The sequence below is a fragment of the Ovis canadensis genome, chromosome 4 (assembly GCF_042477335.2).
Source record: "Ovis canadensis isolate MfBH-ARS-UI-01 breed Bighorn chromosome 4, ARS-UI_OviCan_v2, whole genome shotgun sequence".
NCBI lineage: Eukaryota > Metazoa > Chordata > Mammalia > Artiodactyla > Bovidae > Ovis > Ovis canadensis.
This window is the reverse complement of record NC_091248.1, coordinates 113,902,086-113,920,565: the sequence shown is the minus strand read 5'-3', so window position 1 is coordinate 113,920,565 and position 18,480 is coordinate 113,902,086. Positions and strand designations below refer to the sequence as shown.

The window sequence follows — 18,480 nt, the reverse complement described above, 5'->3', positions numbered from 1 at the left end:
AGTTTGCTCAAACTCATGTCCATCGAGTCGGTGATGCCATCCAACCATCTCATCCTCTGTTGTCCCCTTCTCCTCTTGCCCTCAATCTTTCCCATCATCAGGGTCTTTTCCAGTGAGTCAGCTCTTTGCATCAGGTGACCAAAGGATTGGAGCTTCAGCTTCAGCATCAGCCCTTCCAATGAATATTCAGGATTTATTTCTTTTAGGATTGACTGGTTTGATCTCTTTGCAGTCCAAGGGACTCTCAAGAGTCTTTTCCAGCACCACAATTCAAAAGTATCAATTCTTTGGTACTGAGCCTTCTGGTTTTTACATTTTTAAATTGTTTAAAATTAAAAAAAGAATATGTGACAGAAACTACATGTGGCCCACAAAACCTGAAATGTTTACTATCTGATCAGTTACAGAAAAAGTTTGCCAACCCCTGCTCTAAAGCACAGGGCCCAGGGTAGGGGTTCCTCTTGCCCAGATCCAGAACAGTAGCCTCCACTATTTCTTTCCCACATCACTTCCAAGTGTCTGAGAGTGAGCACAAACCCAGAGTCTTAGCTGTGGTATTTTAGCTCCATCTGCTGGTCCAGGGTTTTTCACCAGTGCTGTAAACATGGGAAAGTTTTTGCAAGTTTCAACTTCCTTTCACTGATCAATGGATTGGTTTAATTCACTGAGCTAGCCTATTGGAATTCAAGGTAGATTTTTCCATGTTCCACTGGGTTATGTTTATTTACACACATCCCAAGTCTTGAAACCACCGATGGTTAGCAGTCCAACTCTACATCACAATAGCAGCCACCAATGAAAGTGAGGCAAATACAGGATCAGTAGTCATTTCATTTCTTTCTGGGAGATAAGAAGTGATAGAGAGGACAGGTGAATAGTCATTATAAGAAAATGGTGGTAGGGAAGAGATGGCGAGCTCAGGTTTCAACACATTAGACCAATTTAAACTTCACCTTCTGGTATTATGGTAGTTTAAAAAATTTTATATATGTGTGTATGCTTATTTATAAGTGAAATGAATGACAGCAATGATAAAATGGCTAGGTGGGAGAAATTAGGATTCTTTTGTTACTATAAGTTATTCACGCGACTCAGGAAGTCATATAGTGTTATTTGAAAGTGGACTTGAGTTCACTGTAAATGTTTATTGCAAACTCTAGGGCAACCACTGAAGGGAAAACAAAGGATACTAGTTATGCTAAGAAAGGAGAGAAAATAGGGTCGTATAAAAATATCAGTTAAAACCATCAAAGGCAGAAAAAGAGTAGAAGACAAAAAAAGAAATGAAGACCAAGGGCAACAAATAGAAAATAGTAATGGATATGGTGGATATTAATCCAACTAGATCAATAATTACTTTGAGCATCATTGCTCTAAAGGCACTGATTGAAAGACCAGAGATTGTCAGAGTGGATAAAAAAATGAGACCCCACCATATGCTGTCCAGATGAAACCTACTTTGATTATTAAAAAATTTTATTGGAATAGAGTTGATTTACACTGTTGTGTTAGTTTCAGATGTACAGCAAAGTGAATCAGTTATACATATACATATATCCACTCCTTATGTATAGACCATTACAGAGTACTGAGCCGTGTTTCCCATGCCATGCAGCAGGTCTTTTCAGTTATCGGTATTATATATAGTAGTGTGTATATGTCATCCTCAGTCTTCTAATTTACCCCTCCCCTGTCAGGGGATCTCTTATCCCCTGATAACCATAAGTTTGTCTGCTACATCTGTGGCTCTATTTCTATTTTGTAAATAAGTTCATTTGCACCCTTTTAAAAAAGATCTATATATCAGTGATATCATATTATATTTGTCTTTCTCTAGAAACCTACTTTAAATATAAGGATACATGTAGATTAAAAGTAAATAGATGGAGAGGAATATACTATATTAACACTAATCAAAAGAAAGCAGGAATCAGACTTCTTTCTTTTCTGGGAAATCAGACTTCAAAGCAAGGGACAAAAAAGAAAGTATAACACCCAAATAAGTAAAGTAAAGAAAGAGAAATAAACTCAATGAGTCCTATAGCTCAGGGGTTGGCAAACTACAGCCTATGAGCCAAATCTGGCCGGTTGCCTGTCTTCTGTTTGTTTTTGGAATAGCTCGCAAGCTAAAAATGGTTTTATATTTTAAATGGTTGAAAAAAATCAAAAGAAGAATATTTTATGACAAGTCCAAATTGTACAAAATACAAATTTCAGGCCCTGTCCATGGAGTTTTATTAGAACATGGGCAAGCTCATTTGTTCCCATCTTGTCTGGAAAAGTTCTCACTGAGCCTGACAGCCCACGGAACCTCAACAATTCACTCTGTCCCCTTTGCCAGCCTCTGAGACAGAAAGTAGGAAACCAGAGAAAAGTAAAGCAGCAAGACGGTCAATACACTACTGGGTAACACCAGTATTACAAGTTATCAGCATTATCACCATGATAACCTTGAAGTCTACTTTCTGAAAAACTTCACATAAGGTGAAAATGTCCAACAGACAGTTGGCAATAGAGGACTGGAGAGAGGAGTGAGGTTAGAGCTCGCCTTCCGTTGTTTCCTTTAGGGTCCAGCTTTGCCCACCCCCCGCCCCCCCCCCCCTCCCCGCCCCCCCCTCCCCCCCCCTCCCCGCCCCCCTCCCCGCCCCCCCCTCCCCGCCCCCCCCCCCTCCCCGCCTTGCCTCTAAAGGTACCACCGATCCCGGTGGGCTGGGCTGGGGCTAAGGCCCCGCCCCGCCGCGGGCCCCGCCCCGCCGCGGGCCCCGCCCCGCCGCGGGCCCCGCCCCGCCGCGGGCCCCGCCCCGCCGCGGGCCCCGCCCCGCCGCGGGCCCCGCCCCGCCGCGGGCCCCGCCCCGCCGCGGGCCCCGCCCCGCCGCGGGCCCCGCCCCGCCGCGGGCCCCGCCCCGCCGCGGGCCCCGCCCCGCCGCGGGCCCCGCCCCGCCGCGGGCCCCGCCCCGCCGCGGGCCCCGCCCCGCCGCGGGCCCCGCCCCGCCGCGGGCCCCGCCCCGCCGCGGGCCCCGCCCCGCCGCGGGCCCCGCCCCGCCGCGGGCCCCGCCCCGCCGCGGGCCCCGCCCCGCCGCGGGCCCCGCCCCGCCGCGGGCCCCGCCCCGCCGCGGGCCCCGCCCCGCCGCGGGCCCCGCCCCGCCGCGGGCCCCGCCCCGCCGCGGGCCCCGCCCCGCCGCGGGCCCCGCCCCGCCGCGGGCCCCGCCCCGCCGCGGGCCCCGCCCCGCCGCGGGCCCCGCCCCGCCGCGGGCCCCGCCCCGCCGCGGGCTCTCAGTCAATGAGCCCCACTCTTCCTCTTCAGCTGCAGGGAGCCGTCATGGTTGCCTCCTGTGTCCAGATGCTGGTGGGCTTCTCCGGCCTCATTGGCTTCCTCATGCGCTTCATCGGCCCCTTGACCATTGCTCCCACAATCTCCCTGGTGGCCCTGCCTCTCTTCGATTCCGCGGGTGACGACGCCGGGATCCACTGGGGGATTGCTGCCACGTAAGTACCCTCTGTGGTGCGAAGGCCATTTGAGTTCCCTCTGGAGGAAGATTACCCAGTTAAAAGAGTGAGTCCTGGATATTGGCAAGCTCAGGTGGTTTACAAGTACTTTCACTAACATTTGTTGTTGTTCAGTGGCCAAGTCGTGTCGGACTCTTCGTGACCCCATGGACTGCAACATGCCAGGCTTCCCTGTATATCTCACCATCTCCTGGAGTTTGCCCAAGGTCATGTCCACTGAATAGATGATGCCATCCAACCATGTCATCCTCTGTTACCCTCTTCTCCTTCTGCCTTCAATCTTTCCCAGTGTCAGGGTCTTTTCCAATGAGTCAGCTGTTCGCATCAGGTGGCCAAAGTACTGGAGCTTCAGCTTCAGCATCAGTCCTTCCAAAGAGTATTCAAGGTTGATTTCCTTTAAGATTGACTGGTTTGATCTTGCTTTCCAAGGGACTCTCAAGAGTCTTCTCCAAAACCACAGTTCTAAAGCATCAATTCTTCAGCACTCTGCCTTCTTTATTGTCCAGCTCTCACACCCATACATGACACTGGAAAGACCATAGCTTTGAGTAGATGGACCTTTGTCATCAAAATGATGTCTTTGCTTTTTAACCCACTGTCTAGTTTTGTCATAGCTCTCCTGCCAAGAAGCAATTGTCTTCTAATTTCATGGCTGTGGTCACCATCTGAAGTGATTTTAGAGCCCAAGAAGAGGAACTCTGTCACTGCTTCCAAATATCCCCCTTCTATTTGCCATGAAGCGATGGGACCAGATGACATGATCTTAATTTTTTTAATATTGAGTTTTAAGCTGACATTTTCACCCTCCTCTTTCACCCTCATCAAGAGGCTCTCTAGTTACAATACCTTAATAAGCAATGAAATGGCTATTTAGAATGTATTATTACTATTTATTTGTTATTAGTCCTCACAGACAATGAGTTCATCACAGGCAGTATCTAAACATACTTAGTGCAGGGTTCACAGATGGCTGATGCTACCTGTCCCTTGACTCCTAGGTTTTCACTGAGCAAATATTTGTACACCTCCAGCTCCTGGGAAAGGTACAGAGACATAGCCCAGCTCTCATGCGTTTGGTAGTTTAGCAGAGGGTTAAGACTTGAGTCCAAGTACCTGTGATACCAGGAGACAGTGATGAGGGTCCCAGAGTGTCAAGCTTGTTCAGGGAATGGGGCAGTGACAGCCAGCTTGTGGGGGATGGAGAGGACAGGGGAAGAGTGTCAGGAAGGCTTAGGAGTTGGGTGGGGAAGAGGCCCTTAACATTTAAACAGAGGGCAGGAGGAATTTGGCAACAACAGATGGATGTGTTCATTCACTCTGACCTCAAGGGCCTGCAGGACCTCCTAGGAGAGAAGATGGGCTTTGAACCTGGCCTCATCGGCTCCAGTCTGGATCTATGCAGCTGTCATGCTCATTTCTCAGGTCCCAAGGGATAGTAGTCCTCTGCCCACTCTTCCTCTTCAGCCACCGGCAGCCTCTGAAAGGGGCCCGCCCACCTGTTCCCAGCTGGCAGGATGCAGAGCAGGGCCTAGATGAGGACCTTCCTAGCACAGCCCCCGCTCCCCAGACCCAGAGGCACACGGTGGCCCAGCTTCCTGGATCCTCGCTCTGGATGAGCCCCAGCTCGCCAGGTTGGGTGTGGTTTGTTTCTGTTTCAGGACCATCTTCCTCATCGTGCTGTTTTCTCAGTACCTGAAAAACATCGCAGTGCCCGTGCCCGTTTATGGACGAGAGAAGAAGTGTCACACCTCTAAGTTCCACCTGTTTCAGGTCTTCCCTGTAAGAAGCACTCCCCACCCGCCGCCATTCCTAGCTGACTCACCTGGAGAGTGAGGGGCAGCCTCTTGCTCACCCAGATGGGCCTCAAGTCAAATGCTCTCTACCTGCAGTGGCCTCTCCTCCTCAGCCTCCCCTAACTGCTCCTCCCCACCCTGCCCTTGGGTGGTGGGAGCATTGGCTTAGTGCCCTACAGCTCCTCCCCCAATGCTTCTCTCCTGCGGGAGCAGAGAGCTTGCCCCAGGTTGCTACAGTGGTGGTCAGTGTGGGACAGCTTCCTCGTGTTTCCCGGGATGTCCTCAGAGCATGGCCCTGGGGGAGATAGCCAGGATCACCACTGTGGGTGCAAAACGAAGGGCCAAGATGCTTAGGTTTTTTCTCATTGGTTCTTTCTCATTGGTTCCTGGATGATTCAGATGGTGCCTCCTTTTTCAGAGCCTTCTCTGTTGAATTTGTTCCAGTCTGTCAAGCAGGCGCAGTTGCCAACCCCATAAAGGTGTTTTCAGGTTTGATTCACCTATGAACTACATTCTGCATTATAAAAAAGATACTTCCATATAATGATCTAATTGATCCTTTTTCACTTGGGAACATTGCTAAAAATACAGATGTCTGGAGTTCTACCACCAGAGATTATAAATCAATACATCTGAGGGTGGGAGGGGGATTCAGGATTGGGAGCTTGTATACACCTGTGGTGGATTCATGGCAATGTATGGCAAAACCAATACAGTATTGTAAAGTAAAAAAAATAATAATAATAAAAAATAAATAAATACATCTGAGGACCCCACTTTAAGAAATCCTGCTTCAGGCTCTGCAGAGCAATGGCTGAAATTCCATTGTACAGATGAGCAAACTGAGGCTCAAGGAGTTTGAAGCAAGTCATGTGACCAGCAAACAGTAGAAAGGGAGTCAGCTTGCAGTCCTTCTGACCCAGGCCTTGTCTACTTTCCTAGACATTTCTGCCTCTACCTGGCATAAGGTCTCCCTCTGGTCTATTGCCTGTGTCCCTTCACTGCGTTACTCATCCACTGACACGCAGATTTCTGTTACCGGAAGGGTTCCTAATCCAGCACTTCCTCACTTCGAAGAGCTTTCCTGAATTCTCTCTTTTGCCCAACCCTGCTGGGAGGTGTGGACAGGGGCAGGGAGTGGGACCAGGTGTGAAGGGCACCTCCCCCCGCAGGTACTGCTGGGGCTCTGCATCTCGTGGCTGCTCTGCTTTGTGCTCACAATCACCGAAGCCCTCCCTTCAGCACCCACAGCCTACGGGTACCTGGCCCGCACTGACACCAAAGGCAACGTCCTGAGCCAGGCTCCGTGGTTTCGCTTCCCTTACCCAGGTAGTGAGAAGACGGGGCCCTTATTGCCTGGGACACATGCTTCCTAGGTCTGTCCATGGGGCTCAGGGCACCAGAGCAGGTGGTGAATAGAGCCAGGCGGTGGGGGGGCAGAATCTTCTCCAAGGGATCTGACAACAGCCTGTGGTGGGGAAAAGCACAGAGGAACCCCGACCTCTAGCCAGTATCTGGGTCTCCTCCTGGACTTGGTGGGTCCCACACAAGGGAGGCTCAGGACTGAATGAGAACATTTCTGGGTTGGAGGTCAAGGCCATCCCTTAGGCCTCTTCTGGTCTCCTTTCCCTACAGTTCTTGGCTCAGGTTGTGTGAATAAGCACACAGTGGTGATAGGCAGGGGTGGCCTCATGGGCTAGGGAGCTACGGCCTCCCTGAGTATCTTGACTTCGGAATGCTTCAGGGCCTTCCTGGGAAAAGATCGGGTTGCTGGCTCTTTGTGCGCACTGTGACCTCAAGGTCAGGGCATCTGACCTACCCTCAGGGAGGCACGGGTAAGGCAGGGGTTCAAGACAAAGTCTCAGGACAGTTGTGGGGCTGGAAGACGTGTTGCCCAGTTTTTAAAGCCTTCTGGGGAATCCTCTCAGAAAGAAATTATTTGGAGTCCAGCAACCTGTTGTCTTCTGGGTTAATATTCCCTCTGCATTGCATTTTCAGGTCAGTGGGGCCTCCCCACCATCAGCCTGGCTGGGGTCTTTGGGATCATTGCAGGGGTAATCTCCTCAATGGTGGAGTCAATAGGCGATTATTATGCCTGTGCCCGCCTGGTGGGGGCACCACCCCCTCCGAAGCACGCCATCAACCGAGGCATCGGCATCGAGGGCCTGGGCTGCCTGCTGGCAGGGGCCTGGGGGACAGGGAATGGCACCACCTCCTACAGCGAGAATGTGGGCGCACTGGGCATCACCAAGGTAAGGCTGCAGACAGTGGTCCATGGGCATGTGTGTGGCAGGGGTGGGTAGTAGGTGTGCAGGCTAAGTGCCTGGATCTGTCATCCATGTCATAGTCTCTTACTGTTGCTGCAACAAATTACCAAAACCTTAATGGCTTTCAATAACCCAAATTTATTATCTTACCAATCTGGAGATCAGAACTCCAACACAGGTCTCACAGGACTACAGTAAAGGTATTAGCGGAGCCACATTCCTGCCTGGAGGCTCCAGGGGAGAATCCATTGCCTTGCTTTTTCCATCATCTAGAGGCTCCCCACATCCTTGGCTATGGCCCCTCTCCCCCATCTTAAAGCCAGCAACATTGCATCTCTCTGACCTTTCTTCCTTTATCACGTCTCCCTTTGACTACATCTGGGAAAGACTATCTGCTTATGTGGGTATGTGTAATTAGATTGGGCCCACCTGGGTAATTCAGGATGCTCTCTCCATCGCAAAATCCTTCAGTCCCCTTTGCCATGTGAGTTTTGGGATCAGGATGTGGACATCTCTGAGGAGCCATTATTCTGCGTACTGTTCTCAGCCTTCTTGGTTGCGGTCACCTGTACCTACCTCCATGTCCCAAGGGTACCTCTTACTCAGCATGGCCTCTGTGATGTTCAGTCCACGCCCCTGTCTTACCTCTCCTCCTTGTCTACCTTGTCCTAGTGAATTCACCCAGGGCATCCTTATCGTCTCTGTCGTGTACCCCTCACAGTGGATTCTGTTTTCTCAGTGTGCCTGTGGCCCTCCTGTCCTCTTTTCTCCAAGCAGGACCACAGCTTGATCAATCATCTGAACATGGTAGCATCCCTAACTATCTCTTCCCAGGACCTTGCCCATCTCTCATCTAGCTGCCACGTGGCTGCCCAAGGATCTTTCTAGAACCCAATTAAATTAGTCCCTACTTAAAATCTCTTCTGAAAAAAAAAAAAATCTCTTCTGGGCTCCCATTTTCCACAGGAAAGCCCCATAAGTTCAGCACGAATTCTTCAAGACGGTGCTTTCTAAGAAGGCTTAGAAAAGATTATTATTACAATGTTGCTTTCCTGTCTGCTTCAGTGCAGAGGTGCTGGTGTTTCTCAGAACAAGGGAAGTCAGCTTTGGAGAATACAGAGCCTGCTACTCATTTCCCTTCTCTGCATTTTCTGATCACTCCCTCAGACCTATCCACCTCTGTATCTGCATGACCTCGGGCCCACAGTGGGAGCTAAAAAGTGTGAGCAACAGCAGAGCCAGCACCCACCCCTGGAGCAATTGACACCATGGACGCTTGGGTATTTTCCCAAAGTTTCCAAACCTTTAGTGCAAGTGAAAGGGATGTTTTTCCACGTGAGGACCACTGACCCACACAGAAATATAACAGGAATGGGCTATATGAGTAAAAGGCAGCAACTATTTTTTCTGCTAAAGGAAGCAAATATCATGCAGAACAGAAAATTATACTCAATAAATGGAACAAAATTTTTTTGATGTATAATTTCTAAATTAAGGCTGTTTAGAGTGTCAGACTTTATTTTTTAGGCTCCAAAATCACTGCAGATGGTGATTGCAGCCATGAAATTAAAAGACGCTTACTCCTTGGAAGAAAAGTTATGACCAACCTAAATAGCATATTCAAAAGCAGAGACATTACTTTGCCGACTAAGGTCCCTCTAGTCAAGGCTATGGTTTTTCCTGTGGCCATGTATGGATGTGAGAGTTGGACTGTGAAGAAGGCTGAGCACCGAAGAATTGATGCTTTTGAACTGTGGTGTTGGAGAAGACTCTTGAGAGTCCCTTGGACTGCAAGGAGATCCAACCAGTCCATTCTGAAGGAGATCAACCCTGGGATTTCTTTGGAAGGAATAATACTAAAGCTGAAACTCCAGTACTTTGGCCACCTCATGCGAAGAGTTGACTCATTGGAAAAGACTCTGATGCTGGGAGGGATTGGGGGCAGGAGGAGAAGGGGACGACAGAGGATGAGATGGCTGGATGGCATCACGGACTCGATGGACGTGAGTCTAGGTGAACTCTGGGAGTTGGTGATGGACAGGGAGGCCTGGCGTGCTGCGATTCATGGGGTTGCAAAGAGTCGGACACGACTGAGCGACTGAACTGAACTGAACTGAGAGTAGAAGGATGGAGCAGGGAAGAAAGGTACATGCTGCTGCTGCTGCTAAGTCGCTTCAGTCGTGTCCGACTCTGTGCGACCCCATAGACGGCAGCCCACCAGGCTCCCCACCAGGCTCCCCTGTCCCTGGGATTCTCCAGGCAAAAACACTGGAGTGGGTTGCCATTTCCTTCTCCAATGCATGAAAGTGAAAAGTGAAAGTGAAGTTGCTCAGTCGTGTCCGACTCTTCATGATCCCATGGACTGCAGTCCACCAGGTTCCTCCATCCATGGGATTTGCCAGGCAAGAGTACTGGAGTGGGGTGAAGGTACATGAGCAGGCTGCAAATCCAGTTGTTCAGTTGCTCAGTTGTATCCTACCCATTGCGACCCAACGGACTACAGTTCAGTCCAGTTGTTCAGTCATGTCCAAATCTTTGTGACCCCATGGACTGCAACACGCAAGGCTTCCCTGTCCATCACCAACTCCAGGAGTTTACTCAAACTCATGTCCATCGTGTCTGTGATGTCATCCACCCATCTCATCCTCTGTCATCCCCTTCTCCTCCCGCCTTCAATCTTTCCCAACAATGGAATCTTTTCCAGTGAGTCGGTTCTTCCTATCAGGTGGCCAAAGTATTGCAGTTTCAGTTTCAGCTTCAGTCCTTCCAGAGAAGATTCAGGACTGATTTCTTTTAAGATTGACTGTTTGGATCTCCTGTAGTCCAAGGGACTCTCAAGAGTCTTCTCCAACACCACACTTCAAAAGCATCAATTCTTTGGCAATCAACTTTCTTTATAGTCCAACTCTCACATCCATACATGACTACTGGAAAAACCATAGCTTTGACTAGACAGACCTTTTTGGTGAAGTAATGTATCTGCTTTTTAATATGCTGTCTAGGTTGGTCATAGATTTTCTTCCAAGGAGCAAGCATCTTTTAATTTCATGGCTGCAGTCACCATCTGCAGTGATTTTGGAGCCCAAGAAAATAAAATCTGTCACTGTTTCCATTGTTTTCCCATCTATTTGCCATAAAGTGGTGGGACCGGATGCCATGATCTTAGTTTTCTGAATGTTGAGTTTTAAGCCAACTTTTTCACTCTCCTCTTTCACTTTCATCAAGAGGCTTTTTAGTTCTTTCCTTTCTGCTATAAGGGTGGTGTCATCTGCGTATCTGAGGTTATTGATATTTCTCCTGGCAATCTTGATTCCAGCTTCTGCTCCGTACAGGTTGGCATGGTGCATGATGTATTCTGTATATAAGTTAAATAAGCAGAGTGACAATATACAGCCTTGATGTACTCCTTTCCCGATTTGGAACTAGTCCGTTTTTCCATGTCTGGTTCTAACTGCTGCTTTTTGACCTGCATACAGGTTTCTCAGGAGGAAGGTAAGGTGGTCTGTTATTTCTGTCTCCTTAAGAATTTTCCAGTTTGTTGTGATACACACAGACAAAGGCTTTAGCATAGTCAGTGAAGCAGAAGTAAATGTTTTTCTGGATTTTTCTTGCTTTTTCTGTGATCCAGTGGATATTGGCAATTTGATTTCTGGTTCCTCTGTCTTTTCTAAATCCAGCTTGTGTATCTGGAAGTTCACGGTTCATGTACTGTTGTTGAAACCTGGCTTAGAGAATTTTGAGCATTACTTTGCTCGCATGTGAGATGAGTGCAATTGTGCAGTAGTTTGAACATTCTTTGGCATTGCCCTTCTTTGGGATTGGAATGAAAACTGACCTTTTTCAGTCCTGTGGCCACTGCTGAGTTTTCAAAATACTGGCATATTGAGTGCAGTACTTTCACAGCATCATCTTTTAGGATTTGAAACAGCTCAACTGAAATTTCTTCACCTCCACTAGCTTTGTTCGTAGTGATGCTTCCTAAGGCCCACTTGACTTCACACTGCAAGATGTCTGGCTCTAGATGAGTGATCACAGCATTGTGGTTTCGGGGCCATTAAGTTCTTTTTTGTATAGATCTGTGTATTTTCTCCACCTCTTCTTAATATCTTCTGTGTCTGTTAGATCCATACTGTCCTTTATTTTGCCCATCTTTGCATGAAATGTTCCCTTAGTATCTCTAATTTTCTTTTTTTCTTTTTTTTTTTTAGAGAAATCTCTGCTTTTATTGGCCAGCAGGTTACTTGAGGGGGATGAAGCGGGAGGAATGGGTGGCCCCGATACCGGGCCGGCCGTGCTTCACGGGCTTGTAGGTGATGGAGAACTCGCCTAGGTAGTGGCCAATCATCTCAGGCTTGATTTCCACCTGGTTGAAGGTCTTGCCGTTGTAGACGCCAACCATGCTGCCCACCATCTCGGGCAGAATGATCATGTTGCGCAGGTGCGTCTTCACCACCTCGGGCTTCTCCATGGGCGGCGCATCTTTCTTGGCCTTGCGCAGCCGCTTCAGCAACGAGTGCCGCTTCCTCCGCAGGCCGCGGTTCAGCCGCGGTCGCTGGCGCGCACTGTATAGCTGCATCAGTTGCTCCTAGGACACGTCCAGCAGCTGGTCGAGGTCTACGCCGCGGTAGGTGAACTTGCGGAAAGTCCGTTTCTTCTTTTGTTCTGCTTCCGCCATCTTGCCGGTTCCTGAGAAAGGATCTTTCCTTCTCTCTCTAATTTTCTTGAAGAGATCTCTAGTCTTTCCCATTCTTTGGCTTTCCTGTATTTGTTTGCATTGTTCACTTTCTTATCTCTCCTTGCTGTTCTTTGGAACTCTGCATTCAGATGGGTATATCTTTCCTTTTCTCCTTTGCCTTTCACTGGTTCTTGGTTCTCTCCTAGTTGGCGGGGTGGGAAGTGGGGGACAAGTGGTGGCGGGGGAGGAAGTAGGTTGGTCAGAGACTTCCCCTCTCTTCTCTAGGCTGTCCTGGCTTCCAGCCCAGATGTCAGTCCTGAGACCAAAAGAGGCCCAGGGCTGCATGGTAAATTCTGTGGTGGTAGGATTTGGGAGGACCTGCCATTTATGAGATCATCAGTATATCCAAAGGGCGTTGGTTGAACCTGACAAGTTGATTTATTGTGCTTAGATTCATGCTTAGTTCCCACAGTTCATTGTTAGGGTTGTAAACAAAACAGAAGTTTCCTTTGATGTGGTAAATTTTTTTTTTTGATAGGCAAGAAGTAGATTTATTAATATAGGATAATTTTAAGAGATGCAGCGGGCACGCGAGGGAGGCCTGCTGATGTGGTAAATTCTTATCAGATGTTTTTTTATGAAGTCAGGTAAATAAATTGTGCTCATGGGCTTCTCAAGGCAAGAATACTGAAGTGGTTTGCCATTCCCTTCTCCAGTGGGCCATGCTTTGTTAGGCCCTGAATAGCAGGGGCACGCCCTTCAGCCACTCCATGTGGCCCGAGGACGTGACTGGTGCCCTGGCTGTGCCACTGCTGGTCCTCGCTGAGCGTGTCAACCTTCACCAGCCACCAGGTGGCAGTCAGTGGCCAATGTGCTCTTAAGCTGGAAAGAAAAATTAGCAAAGGTAAAATCTGCTACTTTATCACTGCACTAACAGACTTCAAGTTGTTGACACTGGAGTATCTTAAAATTTTTAAACATTGTGGTAAAAGAATAACAAAATCTACAATCTTAATATTTTTGAAGTGTGCCCTTCAGTACTATTAAGTGTATCCACAATGCTGTGCAACAGATCTCCAGAGCTTTTTATTCCTATCAAACAAACTACCCTGGAGTATCATTTTAATGTTTTTGTTTGTTTCTTTGTTTTGTTTTTTACATTTTGGCTGGGCCACATGGCATGTGGGATCTTCCTTCCATGACCAGGGATGACACTTGCACCCTGGGAAGCCCTGTCAAACATTGCCCATATATGCATGGACTTATTTGTGGGCTCTCAATTCTGTTTCCTTGGTGTACGTGTTTATTTTTATGCTAGCACCATACTCTTTTGATTACTATAGTTTTGTAATATAGTTTGAAATCAGGAATTGAGATGCCTCCAGCTTTATTTTTCTTTTTCAGGATTGCTGTATCTATTTGGCATCTTTTGTGCTTACATAAGCATTTTAGGGGGCTTCCCTGGTGGTTCAGATGGTAAAGAATCCCTCTGCAATGCAGGAGATCTGGGTTTGATCCTTGGGTTGGGAAGGCTACCCACTCATAGTCTTGCCTGGAGAATCCAATGGGCAGAGGGTCCTGGTGGGCTACAGTCCACGGGGTTACAGAGAGTGGACACAACTGAACAACTGACACTATACTATTATATATAAGCATTTAGGATTTTTTTTTTCTATTCCTGTGAAAATGCTGTTGAAAATTTGATAGGGATTGCATTGAATCTGTAGATGGCTTCAGTTATATGGACAGTTAGCAATACTAATTCTTCAAGTCATGACGTAATATACCTTTGCATTTATTTGTGTCTTCAATTTCTTTCATCAAAGTCTTATAGTTTCCACCGTCTTATTTAAATTTATCTTTAAATATTTTATTGTTTTTGATGCTATTATGAATGGGTATGTTTTATTTCTTTTTCATATGTTTTATTATTAGTGTAGAAAAATGTGACATTTCTGTATGTTGATTTTCTATCCTGTAACTTTACTGAATTCACTGTTTCTAACAATTTCTTAGTGGAGTCTTAGGATTTTCTACATATGAGATCATATCATCTGCAAATAGAGATAATTTTACTCCTACCTTTTTTATTTGGATGCCTTTTATTTCTTTTTCTTTTTTTTTTTTTGCCTTTTATTTCTTTATGTTACCTGGTTCCTATGGCTGTGGACTTCCAGTAATATGTTGAATAGGAGTGGTGAGAGTTGGCACCCTGGTCTTGTTTCTGATCTAATCTTAGAAGAAAAGTTTCCACCTTTCAGCATTGAGTATGATGTTAGTTGTGGGCTTTTTATATATGCCTTTAGGTACATTCTTTCTATATTTGATTGGTTGAAAGGTTTTTTTTTAATCAAGAAAGGATGTTCAATTTTGTCCAGTGCTTTTTCTGCATCTATTGAGATGATCATATATTTTTATCTTCTATTAATGTGGTGTATCACATTTACTGATTTGCATATGTCAAGACATCCTTGCATCCCAGAGATAAATCCCACTTGATCGTGGTGTATGATCCGTTTAATGTGCTGTTAAATTTGGTTTGCTAATATTTTGTTGATAGTTTTTATATCTATATTCATCAAGGATATTGGTCTGTACAGTTGACCCTAGAACAATATGGGAAATGGGGTGGGATTAGGTGCACCAACCTTCCTCGCAGCCAGAAACCCTTGCATCAGTTACAGTCGGGTCTTGGTACATGTGGTCCCTGCATATCCGTGGTTCCATCATATCTGTGGTTCCACATTCACAGTCAGCCTACCGCGGATTGTTTAGTGCTGCGGCGTTTACTGCTGGAAAATATCTGCATGTAAAGGAAGCTACACAGTTCCAAATCATTGTTCAAGGGTCACCTGTACTTTCTTTGCTTGTAGCGTCCTTATCTGGCTTTGGTATTGCCAGGGTAATGCTGGCCTCCTATAATAAGCTTGTGAAGTAAGTATCATTAATTCCACCTGATAAATTTGAAGGCTGATATTTGCAGAGGTTAGATGACATGCATAAAGCCGCACAGATAGTTAAAGGCAGAGTTGGAACTGGCTCTCAAACCCCATTCTTAACCATTGGGCCACTCCTTCCCAAAAGAGACTTCTTGCCACTTCTTCACAAAAATCTGCCGAGAGAAGGAGCACTGGAGTCTGGTCTTGAAGATAGGTATGAGAGCAGCAGAGAGGAGAGGAGAGGGCAGAGGCCGGGATCCAAGGTCACACCCTCATCCTTTCCCTAGCCCCATGAGAAGTAGAGGGGGGGTCCTCCTGCAGGTCCCCTGGAGCTGTTGTTTGTGATTCCCCAGGAAGAGTGCAGAGGTCTCCAGGGCATGTGGCCTGGCTGGAGCTCAGCCACCATCTGTATCCCTTCTTCCTGAGTGCTGCAGGTAGGAAGCAGGATAGTGATTGTCGTTGCGGGCTGTGTGCTGCTCCTGATGGGCATATTTGGGAAGATTGGGGCTGCATTTGCCACCATCCCGACACCCGTGATCGGAGGCATGTTCCTGGTGATGTTCGGGGTCATCACTGCCGTGGGGATTTCCAATCTCCAGGTGAGGAAAGGCACCCTTGGAAAAGCAGCAGCATTGCATCTCCTGAGAGGAGCCCATGGGATGGAGATGAATGGAACAGGCTGGGGACAGGGAGGAGAAGGGAATCCTCCAGTCTCAGCAAATGCACTGGCGCCAAATGGAGGGAAGAAGTAACCAGGAACATCCAAACTTCTGAAAAAAACAGTTGCATCCGTTTGGATTGGATTATGCAAACCACTCAGCTCCCAGGGTCAAGGGGGAGTTGGGACTTGACTGAGAGCCTGTGCCCTCTGAATCCAATTTCCCCCTCCACCCTCCAGTGATGGGTGAACAGGGGGTACTTTGGAGGGGTGCTTGGTGTTCAGTATAGGTGCTGATGGTTCCGGGCCCCTCTTTTGCAGTACGTGGACTTGAACTCATCCAGAAACCTCTTCATCTTTGGCTTCTCCATCTTCTGTGGGCTTGCCATTCCCAACTGGGTGAACAAGAATCCAGAGAGGCTCCACACAGGTGATTCTCCATCTCTAGACTGTGACCATTCCAGGAGCAGAGCCGGTGGGGCCCTTGGGTCCCTGGAATTCCTGTCACTTCTTTTAAATTAACTATAGTCACCATGTTGTACATTACATCGCCGTTACTTATTTCCAGTTTTGTTGAGATATAACTGGCATACATCACTGTATGAGTTCCAGGTATACAGCATAAAGTCTTGATGTACATCCATTGTGAAATGATTACCAAAATAAGTCTAGTTAACACCCGTCATCTCATATGGATACAATAAAGAGAAGTGGGGGGGGAAAGAAAAAAAAATTCTCCTTGTAGTGAGAACTCTTAGGGTTTATTCTGTTAAGAACTGTATGGTTAACGTACAGCAGCATTAACTCTAGTTCTCATGTTGTACATTACTCTGCTCATACTTATCTCATAACTGGAAGTGTGTACCTTTTGATCACCCTCCTCCAGCGCCTCCTTCTTCTCCCACTTCCCACTTCTGGTAACTGCAAATCTGATCTCTTTTTCTATGAGTTTTTTTTTTTTAAGAGTCTACATATAATGAGATCATACATATTTGTTTTTCTCTCTCTGATTTATTTCACAGCACAATGCCCTCAAGGTCTATCCATGTTGTGTAAACAGCGACATTTCATTCTTTTCCTTATGGCTGGATAATATCCATTGTAAACATACACATTTTCTTTAGTAGCTCATCCACCGATGAACACAGGTTGTTTCGATATCTTGGCTGTTGTAAATAATGCTACTGTGAATGTGGTTGTGTATCTGTCTTTTTGAGTTGGTGTTTTCATTTTCTTTGAATAAATACTCAGAAGTGGAATTGCTGGGTCATACGGATGGACAGGGAGGCCTGGCATGCTGCAATTCATGGGGTCACAAAGAGTCGGACACGACTGAGCGACTGAACTGAACTGAATGGTAGTTCTATTTTTAATTTTTTGAGGAACATCCATATGGCTCTATTCCATATGGCTGCACTAATTTACAGTCCCATCAATGATGCATAAGGGTTTCTATTTTTCCACATTCTTGCCAACACTTCTTAGTTCTTTTTGGTAAAAGCCATCCTCATAGGTGTGAGATGAATATCTCACTGTGATTTTGATTTGCATTTCCCTGATATCAGTGATGTTGAACACCTTTCATGTACTCATCGGTCATCTAGACATCTTCTTTGGAAAAGTCTGTCAAGATCCTATGCCCATTTTTTCCCTGTCACTTTTGTCTCCACTCTAGGGATTACTCAGCTGGACCAAGTCATCCAGGTGCTGCTGACCACAGGCATGTTTGTTGGTGGATTTCTGGGATTTCTGTTGGACAACACCATCCCTGGTAGGGCTCATCTTTGCCCTGTAAGCTGGCAGTTTGGGTAGATGGTTAGCATTAGGGCCACCCACGTTGCTTCCCTAGCCCCAGTTCCCATGTGAGGCTGGCTACAGCATACCCTGAGCGGGTCCAGGGTCTGGGTGGGGTGATTTAAAGTCCCTGTCTACAAATGTAATCACATTCTGAGGAATGTGAGGAGGGGGGTTAGGGCTTCAACATATGATTTTGGGGGTGGGTGGGTGAGCACAGTTCAGCCATAAAAGGACCCTAAGGTGGGAAATATACCAGAAGCAAGGCGCAAAAGGCACAGCCCCAGCTCTCTTATAGCCTGCAGTCTAGCTGGGGAGGGAGAGAACACATGCATATATTCACATTCCAGCAAAAGCCATAGCTGGTGTGCTGAGCTCCAGGTGCTCTGTACTGAGCATATAGAGAGCAGCAGGACATGCCCGGCCTTCTGGAGCCTCACAGGCTTGTGGGAAAGGGAGACACAACCACAGACCATTACAATACAGGGCACCGAGTGTGGTGATGAGCACCCCAAACCCATCAGTGCTGAGGATGAGTCCGGTGAAGGGTGCAGAGTTGTCCTCACTGGTGGCTTTCCGTGCTCCCTTCTTGGTCCTCCAAAAGTTTCTTGAAAGGACCTCTCTAATAACTCCTGCTTCATGATATTTGGTTTTCCACGTTTCTTCTCGCCACCAAATATAAAATACACCTGCATTCCAGAAACATTGAAACATAGAAAGGTCCACCCTGGAAGATGAGGCAAGAACAGTGGTACATAGAAGGTCATACCCTAGAGCTCAGAAAACTCCTGGTGATGAGCTGAGTTGTTGTTGTTTAGTCACTCAGTCGTGTCTGACTCTTTGTGAC

The 18,480-nt window shown here is 47.3% G+C and overlaps 1 protein-coding gene and 1 pseudogene across 2 annotated transcripts in view; one reads left to right on the top strand and one right to left on the bottom strand.

Annotated features, from left to right (window-relative positions):
* LOC138439523 (solute carrier family 23 member 1-like) overlaps positions 1-18,480 on the top strand; it is a 65,170-nt gene that overhangs the window by 41,551 nt on the left and 5,139 nt on the right. The window contains exons 5-11 of one of the 2 annotated variants that reach the window (XM_069588456.1): positions 3,305-3,486; positions 5,166-5,286; positions 6,473-6,629; positions 7,299-7,552; positions 15,616-15,780; positions 16,161-16,269; positions 17,515-17,610. In XM_069588456.1, coding sequence (XP_069444557.1) covers positions 3,305-3,486; positions 5,166-5,286; positions 6,473-6,629; positions 7,299-7,552; positions 15,616-15,780; positions 16,161-16,269; positions 17,515-17,610 — 1,084 coding nt within the window. The remainder of the gene's footprint in view (positions 1-3,304; positions 3,487-5,165; positions 5,287-6,472; positions 6,630-7,298; positions 7,553-15,615; positions 15,781-16,160; positions 16,270-17,514; positions 17,611-18,480) is intronic. The other variant, XM_069588457.1, reaches the window with a different exon arrangement.
* Positions 11,755-12,250, bottom strand: LOC138439742 (small ribosomal subunit protein uS19 pseudogene; annotated as a pseudogene).